This window comes from Scyliorhinus torazame, chromosome 11, assembly GCF_047496885.1.
Source record: "Scyliorhinus torazame isolate Kashiwa2021f chromosome 11, sScyTor2.1, whole genome shotgun sequence".
In the NCBI taxonomy this organism is placed as follows: domain Eukaryota; kingdom Metazoa; phylum Chordata; class Chondrichthyes; order Carcharhiniformes; family Scyliorhinidae; genus Scyliorhinus; species Scyliorhinus torazame.
In genome coordinates, this window is record NC_092717.1 from 206,677,175 (window position 1) to 206,696,676 (window position 19,502).

A 19,502-nucleotide genomic window follows, 5' to 3' on the forward strand; every position below is an offset into this window, starting at 1 on the left:
TTGTTTTCGCTGGAGCAGAGAAGGCCGAGGGGTGACGTGATCAAGGTGTACAAGATTATGATGGAAATGGACAGGGTGGATAGGGAGCAGTTGTTCCCCTTAGTTGAAGAGGCAGTTACGAGGGACACAAGTTCAAGGTGAGGGGCAGATGTTTAAGGGCATTTGAGGAAAGAATCTTTACCCAGAGGGTGGTGATGATCTGGAATGCACTGCCTGGGAAGGTGGTAGAGGTGGGTTGCCTCACATCCTATAAAAAGCACCTGGATGAGCACTTGGCACGTCATAACATTCAAGGCTATGGGCCAAGTGCTGGCAAATGGATGAGGTAGAGACTTTAGCTGTTTTTCATGAGCCGGTGCAGAGCCGATGGTCCGAAGGGCCTCTTTGGCATTGTATTATTCTGTGATTCTGTGATTTTTTACTCAATTATCACTATAGCTCAATTATTTTTCCAACTGAGTTGCTATTTTTTGATTACTAGGGTTCAAAGGGTGATTGTGGTCGTCCAGGGCTTCAGGGTCCTCTTGGTTTTCCTGGAGGAAGAGGAGATAAGGTAAGACATCAACAAGATGTGAAAGACTATGCAGTGCTATATATGTGTATGTATACTATGGATAGTGGGGGGGGTCAGTTAGTTCAGTTGGCTGGATGGCTGGATAATGATGCGGAGCAACGTCAACAATGCTGGTTCAATTCCCGTTCTGGCTGAGGTTATTCATGAAGTTCACAACTTCTCAACCTTGCCACTCGATTGAGTTGTGGTGACCCTCAGGTTAAATCAGCTCTCTCTCTCAAAGGTCTATGGTCCTTGTGGACTATAGTGACTTTCAGTAGCAATGGCCAAAAAATGCTGGGCTAGCCAGCGATGCTTACATCTTGTCAATATATTTTTAAAATGTATTTGTAAAGGATTAGGGTAACATTTTTCACCAGAGTTGAGATAAACATCATGGGCGGAATTCTCCGACCTCCCCGTCGGTGTGGCGCCGCGCGGATCGCGCCACACCGCCCCGACGCCGGGACGCAATTCTCCGCAGTGTGGAGAATCGGCGGCATCGGTTCCGGCGTGGTTGGCGCGGCGCCGGTCGGGGTATGCGCCGACACTCCGGCCCGGGCCGGCGCGCCGATTCCCCGGGCGGCCCTCAACAAAAAGCCGGGTCCCGCCGGGGCCATTCTAACATCCTCTGAACCGGCGGGACCTCGGCGTTGAAGGGTCCGGGGGCGGCCTGTGGGTGGGGGGGGGGGGGGGGGGGGGGGGGGGCCTCCGTAGTGGCCTGCTCGCGATTGGGGCCCACTGATCCGCGGGCAGGCCTGTGCCGTGGGGGCACTCTTTCCATCCGCACCGGCCGCTGTCAACCTCTGCCATGGCCGGTGCGGAGAAGAAGCCCCCTGCACATGCCCTGGGATGACGCCAGCACACGCTGGTGCTCCCACGCATGCACCAACTCGCGCCGACCGGCGGAGGCCCTTTGGCGCCGGTCGGCGTGGCGCCAAGCTCTTCTGCGCCGGCTGGCGCAGCGCCAAACACTCCGGCGCCGACCTAGCCCCTGAAGGTGCGGAGGATTCCACACCTTCGGGGCGGCCCAATGCCGGAGTAGTTCACGCCACTCCTTGGCGCCGGAGTGACCTGCCCTGCTGGTTCGCGGAGAATCCCGCCCCCCATTTCACTTTATCCAATTAAGGGGCAATTTAGCATGGTCAATCCACCTAGCCCGCACATCTTTGAGGTATGGGGGCGAAATTCACGCAAACACGGGGAGATTGTGCAAACTCCACACGGACAGTGACCCAAAGCCGGGATCGAACCTGGGACCTCGGCGCCATGAGGCAGCAATGCTAATCACTGCGCCACCGTGCAGCCCCGATAAAGAAAGTTAATAGGTTGAAGGACCTGTGATCGGGGTGTCGTCAGTATACACTATTTATACCCTCTTCTTTAGTTTCAAAAGAGAAGCATTTGCTCATCTTTCAGCCACTAAAATGTGGTACACACTTCTTGCGTACGCTAAGCTTGAAGTAAGAATTGTAAAAGTGTTACCGAGTGAATGTACGAATGTGCAGCTTCAAAAATCTGTCCTGTGCAGCAAAAGTCAACATTTTCTGATGAAACATTTTGTACACTGCCGGTGCCCTCAGTGAAGGGCATGATGCCACTTTTAAAACTGCCAGTGTGGTACTGCCTGCAGCTGGAGACACAGGAATCTGTTTGACAATATAGCAGATCATTTCAGTGGAGCAACGGAAAGAGGTCAGGCAATGATCAGAAGAATGTGCAAACAGCTGAACTGGTTGAGTGGGTCAGACTGGGAGAAAAGTTAAGCAAGTGGGAAAATTGGAAAACAAAATAGCCCCATAGGTGCAAGTTGTTTGAAGGTCAATCAGCTCCAGAAACAGGGCGGAAGAAAGCCAACATCACAGAAGCAGACAACTTGTATTCTTCTGAAAGATTTATGAAATGAAATGAAATGAAAATCACTTATTGTCACAAGTAGGCTTCAAATGAAGTTACTGTGAAAAGTCCCTAGTCGCAACATTCCGGCTCCTGTTCGGGGAGGCTGTTACGGGAACAGGCGCCGGAATGTGCGCCGAGATTTATCCATTGTTTCAAGGCCATGCTCTTATCTGTACTGATTGATTAATCCCAGGAATGTATGATCATACCAGGTCATTACTATTGGTTTATTCAGATGCTGTGAACTCCGTGTTTGTTTTATTTTTTCAGGGCACTCCTGGTATTCCTGGACTGAAAGGAAATGAGGTAAAATAATTCTGTATCCCATTCATATATGTTGGTATTCAGAGGGGCAGCCAGCAGATGGAGGTTTTTCCGTTATTTTTATTCATTTCAGGGTCCTAGCCTTAATTTTGATTTTAAAAGAGGAGAACAGAAAGAAACCATTTCAATTGTTTGGGAAATCTTAAGACGAGAAGGCATAGTCTGAAAATTAGAGACAGACCTTTGAGGAATGAAATTTAGGGAACACTTTGAAAAAAAAAGGGTGTGAGAAGTTTGGAGCTGTCCTCCGCAAGCAGCAAATTTATGCTCAATGAAATTATTAACTTTGAATCTGAAATTGATAGATTGACAGGTACAAAGAGTGGGAGAGATTTCTGGTTTGCCATGAGGTGGAAAGAATGTTGAAGCCTCGAATCACAGGATAATACAGTTCCGAAGAAGCCCTTCGGCCCATTGAGCCTGCACCGATGCATGAAAGACACCTGACCTGCCTACCTAATCCCATTTGCCAGAACTTGGCTCATAGCCTTGAATGTTATGATGTGCCTATTGCTCATCCAGATACTTTTTAAAGGATGTGAGGCAACCCACCTCTTGCACCCTCCCAGGCAGTGCATTCCAGACTGTTACCACCCTCTGGATAAAAAAAAGTTTTTCCTCAAACCCCCCAAACCTCCAGCTCCTCACCTTGAACTTGTGTCCCCTCTTAACTGACCCTTCGACTAAGGGGAATAGCTGCTCCCCATCCACCCTGTCCATGCCCCTCATGATCTTGTACACCTCAATCAGGTTGCCCCTCAGTGTTCTCTGCTCCAGCGAAAACAACCCAAGCCTATCCAACCGCTCTTCATAAATTAATGTTCTATTCCAGGCAACGTCTGGTGAATCATCTCTGCACCCCCTCCAGTGCAATCACATCCTTCCTATAATGTGGTGATCGAATTGCACAGTACCCCAGCTGTGGTCTCACCAAAGTTCTATACAACTCCAACATGACGTCCCTGCTTTTGTAATCTATGCATCGATTGATAAAGGCTCGTGTCCCATATCCCTTTTCCACCACCCTATTAACCTGCCCTTCTGCCTTCAGAGATCTAAGGACAAATACACCAAGGTCTCTTTGTTTCTCGGACCTCCTCAGTGCCAGGCGATTCATTGAATACTTTCTTGTCAAATTACTTCTTCCAAACTATATCACCTCACACATTTTAGGGTTAAATTCCACCTGCAATTTTTCTGTCCATTTGACCATCCCGACTGTATCTTCCTGTAACCCAAGACCCTCAAGCTCACTGTTAACGACCCGGCCAATCTTTGTGTCATCTGCAAACTTACTGATCCGACCCCCTACATTGTAATCTATGTCGTTATATACATGACAAACAATACGGGATCCCTGTGGTACACCACTGGACACTGGCTTCCAGTCACTAAAGCAGCCATCTGTCATCACCCTCTGTAGCCGACACTCATTCGATTTGGAATCCACCTTATCAAGTTACCCTGTATCCCATGTGCATTTGCCTTCTTTATAAGTCTCCCATGTTGAATCTTGTCAAAGGCTTTGCTGAAATCCATGTAAACTACATCAACAGCACTATGCATCTGGTCACATGCTCAAAAACTTCAATCAAACTTGTTAGGCATGACCTCCCTCTGACAAAGCCATGCTGACTATTCCTGATCAAACCTTACCTCTCCAATTGGAGATAGATTCTCTCCTTCAGAATTTTCTCGAATAGTTTCCCTACCACTGACGTGAGACTCACTGGTCTGTAGTTCCCTGGCTTATGTTTACAACCTTTCTTAAATAGTGGGACCTGTCAAAGGCTTCTGGTTCCACCCACAGGTTTCCCCCTTGGTCCATACTGGGCCCGATTATTTTCCTGGTTATTCTATTCCCACTGTTATACTTACAGACTATCTTGGGATTTACCCTACTTTTACCAACCAGAGCTTTCTCATATTCACACTTTGCTCTCCTAATTGCTTTTTTGTGCTACATCCTGCTCTAATGCCTCCGCTGATTTGCTCCCTTTGTACTTGCTAAAAGCCTCTCTGAGGTACCCTCAATAATGACGCTTAGACATTAAACTGTAAAGAAGGCTTTATTCGACTAATAACTATGCTAGAGCTGGAGACGAGAGCTGACTGTTACACAGACCATGAGGCAGCCCTTTATGTATGGCTCCCAGATGGGCGGAGCCAGAGGCGGAGTCCCCAGGGTTCCAAGCCCGGTCTTAAAGGGGACATCACCTTACATGATGATAAGGCAGTTAACCGTTCATCACACTCTCTTTTCCTTCTCATCGTATCCTGAATGTCTCTGCAACGTGTCTATTTCCTTGTCCATAACAAACTTAAATTGTAACACGTTGTGGTCGCTATCACCAAAATACTCCCCCACCAACATAACAACCATCTGTCTGGCTTCATGTTGGGAAAGTTGAAATCACCTAACATATTTGTTCTATTATTATTTTTACATTCCGCTGCGAATTGCGCACATATTTGCTCCTCAATTTCCCACTGACTATCTGGGTGCCATAATAAAAACCTAACAATGTGGCTGTCCCTTTTTTATCCCTAAGTTTTACCCACAAAGATCCCCTTCCATGATATCATCTCTCCTTACTGCAGTAACTGACTCCTTAACTAATAATGCAATGCCTCCTCCTCTTTTACCCCTCCTCTGTCTCGCCTGAAGAGTCTATATCCCGGGATGTTGAGCTGCCAATCCTGCCCCTCCCTCGAGATGGCTACAATATCACAATTCCACATGTCAATCCTCGCCCTTAACTCATCCATTTTACCTGGAATACTCCTGGCATTAAAGTAGCGGCAATCCAGCCTTGTCTTACTACCTTATCACTTACTACCACTGTATTCCCTCTGACTTGATTGCTTTACTGTATTATGCTGTGAAACCTATTCTGCTAACAGTCTGCGTCTCCTCCCCCTGCCGAATTAGTTTAAACTCCTCCCAACAGCACAAGCAAACCTGCCAGCAAGGATGTTAGTCCAGCTTTGGTTCAGATGTAGATCGTCCTGCTTGTGCAGTCCTACCTTCCTCAGAAACGGTCCCAGTGATCCAGCAATCTAAAACCCTCCCTCCTGCACCAACTCTTAAGCCACGCATCCATCTGCGCTATTCTCCTGTTTCTGTATTCGCTAGCACGTGGTACTGTGAGTAATCCAAAGAAGTCCTGCATTTTAGTCTACTAACTAACTCCCTGAATTCTTGATGCAAGACCTCATCCCTCTTTCTAGCTACGCCATTGGTACCAACATGGTTCTGCCTTATCACTCTCCCCCTTCAGGATACTCTGCAGCTCTTCAGTGGCATCCCGGACCCTGGCACCAGGGAGGCAACACACCATCCTGGAGTCACGTTGATGACCACTGTAGTGCCTGTCTGTTCCCCTGACTCTAGAATTCTCCATTACTATTGCTCTCCTCCCATATCCCGACCCTTCTTGTACAGACAGGCTGCTTGAGGTGCCAGAAGCTTGGCTCAATGTGCACTCCCTGGCGGAATCAGCACCCTCATCAGCCTCCAAAATGGAATACTGATTTGGGAGCGGGTCTTCAGGGCACTCCTGAACTACCTGCCTGCTCCTCCTCGACTATCTGGTAGTCACCCATTCCCTTCCTTCCTCAAGTCCCCTCAGCTGCAGTGTGACCACCACGATGCTCTCAGACCCACGAATGCTCCACTGAATCTCCAGCCACCATTCCAGCTCTCAAACCAGGGGCTCCAGCTACAGAGTTAATGCGCTGATTGGGCAGCACCATGATAATGATCTAGATAAAACTCAGATATAAATAAGAAATGATGGTTTATATTCTGAGATCATCATCAAATATACCAATTTTTACTGACCTATGATTGCTGCTTCTCTGCAATGGCACTGTATCATGGCCCTGTTAGACTCATGTACTGACTTTACTTTTAAAAGGGCAAATCAGGTGTGAATGGCGAGCCTGGAGAAAAGGGGGAGCAGGTAAGACATTAAATAAATTCAGGCTCTATGTAGTAAAACTTGTAAACATGGGCCTGCATTTTCAAGCTAGTGGGGGCTCGGTCCTCACCATCTGAAGAGTTTAAAAAAAAAAATTTAGAGTACCCAATTCATTTTTTCCAATTAAGGGGCAATTTAGTGTGGCCAATCCACCTAACCTGCACATCTTTGGGTTGTAGGGGCGAAACCCATGCAGACACGGGGAGAATGTGTAAATTCCACACGGACAGTGACCCAGAGCTGGGATTGAACCTGGGATCTCGGCGCTGTGAGACAGCAGTGCTAACCCACTGCGCCACCGTGCTGCCCTACCATCTGAAGAGTTGGCGGCATCCCAACTGACTTCAGCAGCCCCGATGCCATATAGTGCTCCAATGAGCATTGATTGGCATAACACCCTCAGTCCGGAGAAGGTCCTGCCTTGGAGAACTGCCAGCCTATCCAATTTGCCAGCAGCACTCCTGTCCAGGCACAGCGCTGTAGTGGCCAGAACAGATACTGTAGGAAGCTGACTGACACTAAGTCCCAGGAACCAGAGGACTCATAATTGGCAGGGGAAAGTAGGGAACGGTTGGGGATATTTTGTGGGGGTGATCAGGATCTCTGAGGATAGGCCGGTACGGGGCATAGAGGGAATAAAGTCTGAAGGTCACCGGGCACAAGGGGAGGGAGGGTGGGCCCCAGTCAGAAAGGTGGCACCACCAAACCCCCTTCCTGCCCGAGATCCAGCTATTTTCAACCCCCTTTGAGATGTCATCCACCCGCCAACCTAAACGTTTAGTCACCATTGAGTGTTTTGGGAGGAATTGCTTCTCACTGATTTTATATTCTTAAAGACTGACGTCCAACTGGCACAACTTTTATGTTTCCTGAGTGCCCATAATAATTTCTGAGATTCTGATGTTATTTGTGGGTTAAGACAGCAGCAAACGGGGAGAATGAGCAAACTCCACACGGACAGTGACCCAGAGCTGGGATCGAACCCGGGTCCTCAGCGCCGTAGTCACATTGCTAACCACTGTGCCACGTGCCACCCTTGCACATTCTCATTTGACCATTTAAGGAGCAAGATCCTGTGTATATTTGTGTGCAGATATATATCTGTGAACATCTCGTGAGGTTGGGAATCAAGGTCAAGTGGTGTCTCTAGGCCATTTTCAACTTAGCTACCTGGGTATAACCTGGGCCAGCAGAGGTGGGATGAAAATCAAATGTGATTTCTATTGGGAGAGAGTTATTGACCACCAGATTACAACCTCATTCAGTAGGAGTTGAATATTACCCACCATGTTTTGTTAAAGTTTAAGCAATGTTCACAATTATAGGAATGTCCTATTTTGAAGCAAATTACCTGTTTTTCTTTTAAAGGGCATTCCTGGAGTTCAGGGCAAGAAAGGAGAGGTATGAACTGAATGAAATTGACCCTTCGTAAACATTAATCCGAACTTAATCAAGGCAAAGGATTCAAGGGATTTAAAAACAAATATTGATTCTAATTGTTACAAGGTTGCTACCAACAGTATTTTATTGAGGACAATGTTGAGACCACATATGTTAAAATCTGTCCCCTCCCAACTACTTCTTCCTAAAAGAAAAAGAGAAGGTATAATGGAATGATAAGGTACTGCCAATCTTGGGTTTTATAAGCTTGTAGACCGGAGAAGAAAGTTGACACGGAGGCAGCAAAGTGTTCCTCAATGCATGAATTACAGAAGATGTTGAGCCAAACCTCGATTTCGGGGACCAGGGGCAAATGTTCAGCTTTGGATCAACCATAAGAAGAAAGTTCAAATTGGAATAAAATTGAAAGACCAGTGCAGCTGCAGTGGAGAAAAATCAAAGTTTCGGAAGCTGGAGATAAGGCAAAGAATGTCTTTGCAAGTGACACTTTTTCTTGGAAATAAAAAAGATATTTGCTACAAATTATGATCATCTGATGTAAAATGCAAGGTGGTGGAAATACTAAGCAGGTCACTTTCCATCAATGAGTGGAAGGCAGGTTAATGGATTGTGTGCAGACCATTCAACAGAACGTGAATTTATTCATGGAACTGGACAACATAAATGGGAAGGAAGAGAGAGTGTAAATAGTGTAACCCGAAAAAGAAATAAAAACCATCGGATTATACAAAAATTATCTTCATAAAATTTTCCATTAATCTCATCCAGGAGTACGAGATTTATTCATAGAAAAGCATGATTCCGATGCCGGAATGCATCCAAGTCTTGAATTTCATACAGAGCTACAAGCTAAGTACAAATGTGGGTCTATGAAATGAAACTAGAATATCTGACATACAGTGTCAATCAGGAAGGCAATGATACAAATCAATCCAGAATTAAATTTAAGATATGCCAGTCCAATCACCAAACATTACAATTGGCTGGATAAAATTTCAGTTTGTAAATGCATTTTTGTCAAAGGTGTTCTTACACATTAAAATAAAATGTTCATACTTGCCAGAGTCAAACCTTTGGAATTTACCTTTACAGTCTGGAGCTCCTGGTGAATCTGGTCTCGGTGGGTCACAAGGGCGTCCTGGGCAGCCTGGTTTTCAGGGGCCTTCAGGTGCAGTTGGTGCTCGAGGATTAGAAGGGGTACGAGGACCTACAGGGCTCCCTGGATCACCAGGTAAAGATGTAAGTATCTGAGGGCAAACTGGCTCTGTGAAATAAGTATTGTAGTCCTGGGCAAAGCTGCGGAGCCCACTGCCCCTCCAATAACATTTCTACCTGTTCTGCACTAAGCTAACTTTGTCCCATATTGCAAAGCCAGCTCATTTAAGAAGGTTCAGGAATAAAGCCCACCATCACCATCCCAAGGACAATTGGGGAAATGCAATAATTGCTGGCCTTGCAATGTCCAATCCCAAGAATAAAATGAACATTTTATAAAGTAACGTAATAAGGCAAGAAGAGTGGCACAGTGGTGAGCACTGCTGCCTCACAGCACCAGGGACTCAGGTACAATTCAATTCAGGCCTGTGTGGAGTTTGCACTTTCTCCCCGTGTCTGCGTGGGTTTCCTCTCACAATCCAAAGATGTGCAGGTTAGGTGCATTGGCCATATTAAATTGTCTCTTAGTTCTCAAAGGTTAGGTGGGGTTCCAGGTTTATGGGGGAGTGGGCCTAGGTAGGGTACTCTTTCAGAGAGTCGGTGTGGACTCGATGGGCCCAATGGCCTCCTTCTGCACAAAGTGATTTTATGATTCTATTCTATGATTCATAAACTGCAAGACTGCGCACTTCAACCAGAAAAAAATATTATTTTATCTATTTTTTATCCCCTTCCCATGGTGTGTTAATCTCTCAGTATTTTTCTTTAGTTCATTGATGTGGTGCGGACTTCATTGGCAATGCCAGCATTTATTGCCCATCCCTAATTGCCCTTGAGAAAGTAGTAGTGAGGCACCTTCTTGAACTGCTGCAGCCAATGGTTGAGATTCTCCCTTCTGGGGGCTAAGTCCCCACACCGGCGGTAAAACCGACGCCAACGACTCCGGCATCAACGGCCCCCAAAGGTGAGGAATTCTCACCTGTCTCGGGGGCTAGGTGGACGCTGGAGGGGTTGGCACCGCTCCAGCCGGCGCCGAAGGAACGGCGTGAGTTCACGCATGCGCCGAAGGGCCGGCGTGATCTTGCGCATGCGCGGAACGCCGGTGTGATTCTGTGCATGCGCAGACCAGCCGGCGTATTTTGGCGCATGCACCGGGGGTTCTCTTCTCCACGGCGGCCAAGGCGGAGCCACACAGGGGCCCGGCACGGAAGGAAGATGTGTCCCCACTGAACAAGCCCGCCCACAGATCAGTGAGCCCCGATCGTGGGCCAGGCCACCGTGGCCCCCCCCCCCGGGTCGGATCCCCCCCCGTGCCGCCATATGGGACCTGAGTAACCCACGCCGGTGGAACTGGCCAAAAATGGATGGCCGCTCGGCCCATCGGGGCCTGGAGAATTGCCAGGGGTGGCCGCTGCCAATTGCCCCCGACCGACTTGGCAGGAATCCCGCCCCGCCTACAAAACGCGCTGGAGAATACGGCAGCCGGCGTCAGTGCGACGGGGCGGGATTCGCGCCTCTCACTGGGGATTCTCCGACCCGGCGGGGTGTCCGAGAATCCCGCCCAATGTCTTTGCTGGAGGTACACCCACAGTGCTGTTAGGTAAGGAGCTCCAGGGTTTTGACCTAGTGCCGATGAAGAAACAAAAAATATTTCCAAGTCAGGATGATGTGTGACTTGGAGGGAACATACAGGTGGGGTCTTCCCATGTATATGCTGCTCCGATCCTTCTAGGCTTTTGAAATTACATGATGTGGAGATGCCAGCGTTGGACTAGGGTGAGCACAGTACGAAGTCTTACAACACCAGGTTAAAGTCCAACAGGTTTGTTTCGATGTCACTAGCTTTTGGAGCACTGCTCCTTCCTCAGGTGAATGAAGAGGTATGTTCCAGAAACATGTTTCTAGACAAATTCAAAGATGCCAGACAATGCTTGGAATGTGACCATTAGCAGGTGATTCCATCCAACCATCAGACTCACCACGAGGAGGAGCGTAACAGACATCTACAGACGTTGAAAGATGCCCTCGTACGAACGGGATATGGCACTCGACTCCTCGATCGACAGTTCCAGCGCGCCACAGCGAAAAACCGCACCGACCTCCTCAGAAGACAAACATGGGACACAACCGACAATACCCTTCGTCGTCCAGTACTTCCCTGGAGCGGAGAAACTACGTCATCTTCTTCACAGCCTTTAACACGTCATTGATGAAGATGAACATCTTGCCAAGGTCATCCCCACTGCTTGCCTTCAAACAACCGCGCAACCTCAAACAAACCATTATTTGCAGCAAACTACCCAGTCTTCAGAACAGTGACCATGACACCACACAACCCTGCCATGGCAATCTCTGCAAGTCGTGCCAGATCATCGACACCATTACGCGTGAGAACACCACCCACCAGGTACGCGGTACATACTCGTGCGACTCGGCCAACGTTGTCTACCTCATACGCTGCAGGAAAGGATGTCCCGAAGCGTGGTACATTGGCGAGGCCATGCAGACGCTGCGACAACGAATGAACGGACATCGCGCGACAATCACCAGGTAGGAATGTTCCCTTCCAGTCGGGGAACACTTCAGCAGTCAAGGGCATTCAGCCTCTGATCTCCAGGTTCTCCAAGGCGGCCTTCAGGACGCGCGGCAACGCAGAATCGCCGAGCAGAAATCTATAGCCAAGTTCTGCACACATGAGTACGGCCTCAACCGGGACCTGGGATTCATGTCGCATTACATTCATCCCCCACCATCTGGCCTGCGAAATCCTACCAACTGTCCTGGCTTGACACAATTCACACCTCTTTAACCTGCGGTTACCTCATCTCTGGACCTGTAAAGATTTAATCACCTGCTAATGGTCGCATTCCAAGCATTGTCTGGCATCTTTGAATTTGTCTAGAAACATGTTTCTGGAACATACCTCTTCATTCACCTGAGGAAGGAGCAGCACTCCGAAAGCTAGTGACATCGAAACAAACCTGTTGGACTTTGAAATTACAGGTTTGCAATAGGCTGTTAAATGAGCCTTGGTGGTTTACTTCAATGAATCTTGTAGATGGTACACACTGCTGCCTTGGTACACTGGTAGCAGAGGGAGTCAATATTTGCTCAGTTATATTTTTAGAACATTCTTTTATACAGGCACAATTCTACAAATACATTAAAATTAAAGATTTAAGCAGACATCCCATTAATTAACTGCAGAGATCCTGGTTTCTAGGTCGTCAAGGTTACCTGTAGAGAATGAGTTTTGAGCAGTTTTTGCAAAATTTATTGAGATGCATGACACTCAAACGTGTTCCTTTCATTTTGGGACACAATTGCCAGCTGTTCAATATTTATGTCAAGTTGTTTGTGGGTAACCAGGGGACTATTTGACTTTCCTTTTTGGTCTCCACTATCAGTCACACAAATATCTGGTGCTACAAAGAGGTGGACACAGTCTGAGACTTTTGGCAGGTTTCCTCCCAGTCTAAACAATGAACACCCTGAATTTAATATTCTCCTCCTAGGTGAATTTGGAGCTGGGGGTGGCAATTAATCAGATGGGAGGGTGCCAGGTGGCGAACCTGCTGCCTTCCTGCCCCAATTCAGTCTGGGATGGGTGGACTCATGCATGACATTAATAGCCCAAAGGGGGGCTTCAACCCACCATTGCTGCAACGTAACCATCGGCGAGTGAGGTAGTCACTATGTAAGAAGCCTCAATCAGAGGCAAGAGGGCAAGACTTCCGTTTCCTGCACTAAATACCACCCTCTTGGTTCATCAACAGTTTTATGCCTGCATACCGAAGAGAAAACCCTATTCTGTAAATATATTGCCTGTTGTGTTGAGTAGGAAGCAATTTTGTGTTGTGGATTTTTTTCTGCCATGAGTTAGATTATGATTTCCAAACAAAACATCCTTACATATAACCCATTGGTCTTGATTGGATTTCAAACTGAGCCTCAGAGAGGGAAGGAGATTGCGTTAACATGCTGTCTGCTTTAGATATATTTAGCATTAAGTACTTTATTTCCCAACGCTGTTGTGCATTAGAATTCATTTGCGTTCACAGGACTATAACTTCCTAATCTGAGCCAATTATTTTGCCAACAAAATACTTTTAAGGTTCACCCCAATAGTTCAATGCTGTAACTTTAAGAGCAAACAGTGACAAAATGCTTTTGTTTGACCTTCCGTATAAGTTTTTGCTGCTAAACTGCATCTTCTTCACAGGGCAAAGAGGCGAGTGAGCATCGAATCAGGGAGGTGTGCATGAGCATGATTCAAGGTGAGGGACTGTTTCTAGCAGGTATATTTATATCTTTGATGTTCAAGGGAACTGACGCTCCCTCTGTTCATTTTGGCTTTGGAAGTTATTCTGAGAAATGATTACTATTGATAAATCCACTATTTTAATAGAGGCAATTCTGCACTGTAAATTCTATGATGATCTATGATAATCTATGTTCAAAGAGCAGAAGAATCAACAGAAAAATTTAATGTAAATTCGTGAATCATGCAGATGCTCCATTGTAATGTCAAGGCGCCTGGGCACGATCTTCTGGCCCTGTCCACCACCGGGATTGTCTGGTCCCACCGAAAATCAATGTTCCTTTGACTGGCCCGCTGCATTTCCTGCGACGGATCCCACCATGGCAGGGTTGGAAAATCCCGGCCTCCTTCTTCTTACCTCCCATTCCCCCTTTCCAATTTCCTGGTGAGATTGGGATGGGCAGGAGCATAAAATTGGATGGCATATTCTTGCCTCTTTGTTTTCTGTTGGTGGCTGTCAATGTTAGCTGCATTCTCACCTTAGCAACACTGAACACCAATGTTTGTGCAAGAGAAATTGGGAACAATACCACAGCGGTTATATTCCTGGTCTAACAATCCTGAGGTCCAATAATCCAGAGAGGTAAATTCAAATCAGAGAATCATAGAAAGAACACGGCACAAAAATAGGCCACTTGTCCCATCGTGTCTGCCGGTTGAAAAACGAGCCACATTCCAGCATGGAGTCCATAGCCCCAAAGCTTATGGTCCTTGAGGTGCTTTTCCAGACACTTTAAAAATGAGATGAGGATTTCTGCCTCTTCAACCCTTTCAGACAGTGAGTTCCATAACTCCACAATCCGATGGGTGAAAAATGTTTCCTCATCTCCTCTCTGATCCTCCTACTTTAAATCTATGCTCCCGACTCACTGACCTCTAGGGAAAGAAAATTGGCCCTTGCCACTCGCACCATCCAGGCTCCTCATAAGTTTGTACATGTCAATCAAATCTGCTCTCAGCTTCCTCTGTAGCAGGGAGAACATAAGAACTAGGAGCAGGAGTAGGCTACCTGGCCCCTCGAGCCTGCACCGCCATTCAATGAGATCCTGGCTGATCTTTTTTGGACTCAGCTCCACTTTCCGGCCCGAACACCATAACCCTTAATCCCTTTCTTCTTCAAAAAACTATCTATCTTTACCTTAAAAACATTTAATGAAGGAGCCTCTACTGCTTCACTGGGCAAGGAATTCCATAGATTCACAACCCTTTGGGTGAAGAAGTTCCTCCTAAGCTCAGTCCTAAATCTACTTCCCCTTATTTTGAGGTTATGCCCCCTAGTTCTGCTTTCACCCGCCAGTGGAAACAACCTGCCCGCATCTATCCTATCTATTCCCTTCATAATTTTATACATTTCTATAAGATCCCTCTGCATCCTTCTAATTTCCAACGAGTACAGTCCCAGTCTACTCAACCTCTCATCATAATCCAACCTCTTCAGCTCTGGGATTAACCTAGTGAAACTCCTCTGCACACCCTCCAGCGCCAGTACGTCCTCTCTCACGTAAGGAGACCAAAACTGAACACAATACTCCAGGTGTGGCCTCACTAACACCTTATACAATTACAGCTTAACCTCCCTCGTCTTAAACTCCATCCCTCTAGCAATGAAGAACAAAACTCCATTTGCCTTCTTAATCACCTGTTGCATCTGTGAAACAACTTTTTGAGACTCATGCACTAGCACATCCAGGTCTCTGCACAGCGGCATGTTTTAATATTTTATCATTTAAATAATAATCCCTTTTGCTATTATTCCTACCAAAATGGATAACCTCACATTTGTCAACATTGTATTCCATCTGCCAGAACCTAGCCCATTCACTTAACCTATCCAAATCCCTCTGCAGACTTCCGGTATCCTCTGCACTTTTTGCTTTACCACTCAGCTTAGTGTCGTCTGCAAACTTGGACACATTGCACTTGGTCCCCAACTCCAAATCATCTATGTAAATTGTGAATAATTGTGCGCCCAATACTGAACCCTGAGGGTCACCACTAGCTACTGATTGCCAACCAGAGAAATGCCCATTAATCCCTACCCTTTGCTTTCTATTAACTAACCAATCCTCTATCCATGCTACTACTTTACCCTTAATGCCATGCATCTTTATCTTATGCAGCAATCCTTTGTGTGGTACCTTGTCAAAAGCTTTCTAGAAATCCAGATATATCACATCCATTGGCTCCCCGTTATCTACCACACTGGTAATACCCTCAAATAATTCCATTAAATTAGTTAGGCACAACCTGCCCTTTATGAACCCATGCTACGTCTGCCCAATGGGACAATTTCCATCCAGATGCCTCGCTATTTCTTCCTTGATGATAGATTCCAGCATCTTCCCTTCTACTGAAGTTAAGCTAAATGGCCTATAATTACCCACTTTCTGTCTACCTCCTTTTTTAAACAGTGGTGTCACGTTTGCTATTTTTCAATCCGGCAGGACCACCCCAGAGTCTAGTGAATTTTGGTAAATTATCACTAGTGCATTTGTAATTTCCCTAACCATCTCTTTTAGCACTCTGGGGTGCATTCCATCAGGGCCAGGAGACTTGTCTACCTTTAGCCCCATTAGCTTGCCCATCACTACTTCCTTAGTGATAACAATCGCCTCAAGGTCTTCACCTGACATAGCCTCATTTCCATCAGTCACTGGCATGTTATTTGTGTCTTCCACTGTGAAGACCGACCCAAAAAACCTGTTCAGTTCCTCAGCCATTTCCTCATCTCCCATTATTAAATCTCCGTTCTCATCCTCTAAAGGACCATTATTTACCTTAGCCACTCTCTTTTGTTTTATATATTTGTAGAAACCTTTACTATCTGTTTTTATATTCTGAGCAAGTTTACTCTCATAATCTATCTTACTCTTCTTTATAGCTTTTTTTAGTAGCTTTCTGTTGCCCCCTAAAGGTTTCCCAGTCCTCTAATGTCCCACTAATTTTTGCCACTTTGTATGCTTTTTCCTTCAATTTGTACTCTCCCTAATTTCCTTCGATATCCATGGTCGATTTTCCCTCTTTCTACCGTCCTTCCTTTTTGTTGGTATAAACCTTTGCTGAGCACTGTGAAAAATCGCTTGGAAGGTTCTCCACTGTTCCTCAACTGTTTTACCATAAAGTCTTTGCTCCAAGTTTACCTTAGCTAGCTCTTCTCTCATCCCATTGTAATCTCCTTTGTTTAAGCACAAAACACTAGTGTTTGATTTAGGAGCTGTTTAGCACAGGGCTAAATTGCTGGCTTTGAAAGCAGACCAAGGCAGGCCAGCAGCATGGTTTGATTCCTGTATCAGCCTCCCCGAACAGGCGCCCGAATGTGGTGACTAGGGGTTTTCCACAGTAACTTCATTTGAAGCCTACTTGTGGCAATAAGCGATTTTCATTTCATTTTTCATTTCAACCTTCTCACAATCCATCTGTATTTTAAATTCCACTATATTCTGATTACTCCTTCCGAGAGGATCCCTAACTATGAGATCCTGAATCAATCCTGTCTCATTACACAGGACCAGATCTAGGACCGCTTGTTCCCTTGTTGGTTCCATTACATACTGTTCTAGGAAACTATCGCGGATACATTCTATGAACTCCTCCTCAAGGCTGCCTTGACGGACCTGGCTAAACCAATCGATATGCAGATTAAAATCCCCCATGATAACTGCTGTATCATTTCTACATGCATCAGTTATTTCTTTGTTTATTGCCTGCCCCATCATAATGTTCCAATTTGGTGGCCTATAGACTACTCCTGTCAGTGACTTTTTTGCCTTACTATTCCTGATTTCCACCCAAATGGATTCAACCTTATCCTCCATAGCACCGATGTCATCCCTTACTGTTGCCCGGATGCCATCCTTAAATAACAGAGCTACACCACCTCCTTTACCATCTACTCTGTCCTTCCGAATAGTTTGATACCCTCGGATATTTAACTCCCAGTCGTGACCATCCTTTAAGCATGTTTCAGTAATGGCCACTAAATCATACTCATTCACGATGATTTGCGCCATCAACTCATTTACCTTATTCCGAATACTACGAGCATTCAGGTAAAGTACACTTATGTTGGTTTTTATGATGTACAACCCCAGCTTTACCTGGTCTTTTTAGCACAAATCTAAATTGCTGGCTTTGAAAGCAGACCAAGGCAGGCCAGCAGCACGGTTCGACTCCCGTATCAGCCTCCCCGAACAGGCGCCGGAATGTGGCGACTAGGGGCTTTTCACAGTAACTTCATTTGAAGCCTACTTGTGACAATAAGCGATTTTCATTTCATTTCATTTTTTCTTTCCTGATAGCTGCAATTTTCCAGTCCTGGCAACATCCTTGTGAATCTCCTCTGTGCCCGCTCTAATGCCATTACATTATTTTTGTAATGAGGTAACCAGAATTGCGCACAGTACTCAAGTTGTGGCCTAACCAATGTTTTGTGAAGTACCTTGCTGTTATATTCTATGCCTTGGCAAATAAATGAAAGGTTTACACATGTCCTCGTAACCACTTTATCGATCTGTGCTGTTGCTTTCAGGGATATTTGGCATTCATGAGACGGCCCCTCGCTTCCGCTGCACCTCTCAGTATTCTCCTGTTTATTATGTAAACCTTTGCCTTGTCTGACCTCCCCAAATGTATCACCTCACACTTCTCTGGGTTGAATTATATTAGCCACTGTTCTGTCCACCTGACCACACCAGTCACACCACAACAGCTGGGGAATTTAAATACAATTCATGAAATAAATCTGGAATAAAATGCTGGCATCAGAGATGGTGGCTATGCAACGACTGGATTGTTATAAACCCAGCTGGTTCACTGTTATCCTTTAGCGAAGGAAATCGACCTTCCAAACCTGATCTGACCTGTACTTGGCCATATCCACGGCAATGCGGTTGACTCTTAACTAACCTCTGAAATGACCTAGCAAGGCACTGATTTGTCAAGAAGATAATAATAATCGCTTATTGTCACAAGTAGACTTCAATGAAGTTACTGTGAAAAGCCTAGTCTCCACAGTCCGGCGCCTGTTCGGGGAGGCCGGTACGGGAATTGAACCCGCGCTGCTGGCCTTCTTCTGCATTACAAGCCAGCTGTTTGCCCACTGTGCTAAACCAGACCCAATGATTCATCACCAGCTTCTCCGAAACAATCAGGAATGGGTAATAAGTGCTGTCATTGTCAGTGACACTCCAAAGTTGTGAATAAAAACATCCATGTCCCAACCCTTCCCAGAATAAATAAATAATTTGCTAGCATCTTGTTTTCAACCGTTTGTGATTTTACCTAAATTTGTATCTGAGTCTGACCTAGTTGATTGTTAGCCAGGGGTATGATACAATTGGTATAATAGGAACAGGAGGAGTTTATTCAGCCGCTGAAATCTGTTCCACTGCACAATCAGATTGTGATTGAATGTTTCTATGCTGGGAAAAAAATATATATATATATTTCTGCTCCGAATCATTTGGAGTCTCCATTACTGAAAAGAGCTTACAAAGAACAAAGAAATGTACAGCACAGGAACAGGCCCTTCGGCCCTCCAAGCCCGTGCCGACCATGCTGCCCGACTAAACTACAATCTTCTACACTTCCTGGGACCGTATCCCTCTATTCCCATCCTATTCATGTATTTGTCAAGATGCCCCTTAAATGTCACTATCGTCCCTGCTTCCACCACCACCTCCGGTAGCGAGTTCCAGGCACCCACTACCCTCTGCGTAAAAAACTTGCCTCGTACATCTACTCTAAACCTTGCCCTCTCACCTTAAACCTATGCCCCCTAGTAATTGACCCCTCTACCCTGGGGAAAAGCCTCTGACTATCCACTCTGTCTATGCCCCTCATAATTTTGTATACCTCTATCAGGTCT

At 46.1% G+C, this 19,502-nt stretch overlaps 1 protein-coding gene across 1 annotated transcript in view; it reads left to right on the top strand.

Moving 5' to 3' along the window:
* Positions 1–19,502, top strand: part of LOC140385768 (uncharacterized) — a 205,104-nt gene that overhangs the window by 166,361 nt on the left and 19,241 nt on the right. The window contains exons 27-32 of the mRNA XM_072468263.1: positions 482–553; positions 2,723–2,758; positions 6,697–6,741; positions 8,128–8,160; positions 9,253–9,399; positions 13,538–13,592. Of these exons, the coding sequence (XP_072324364.1) occupies positions 482–553; positions 2,723–2,758; positions 6,697–6,741; positions 8,128–8,160; positions 9,253–9,399; positions 13,538–13,592 (388 nt within the window). The remainder of the gene's footprint in view (positions 1–481; positions 554–2,722; positions 2,759–6,696; positions 6,742–8,127; positions 8,161–9,252; positions 9,400–13,537; positions 13,593–19,502) is intronic.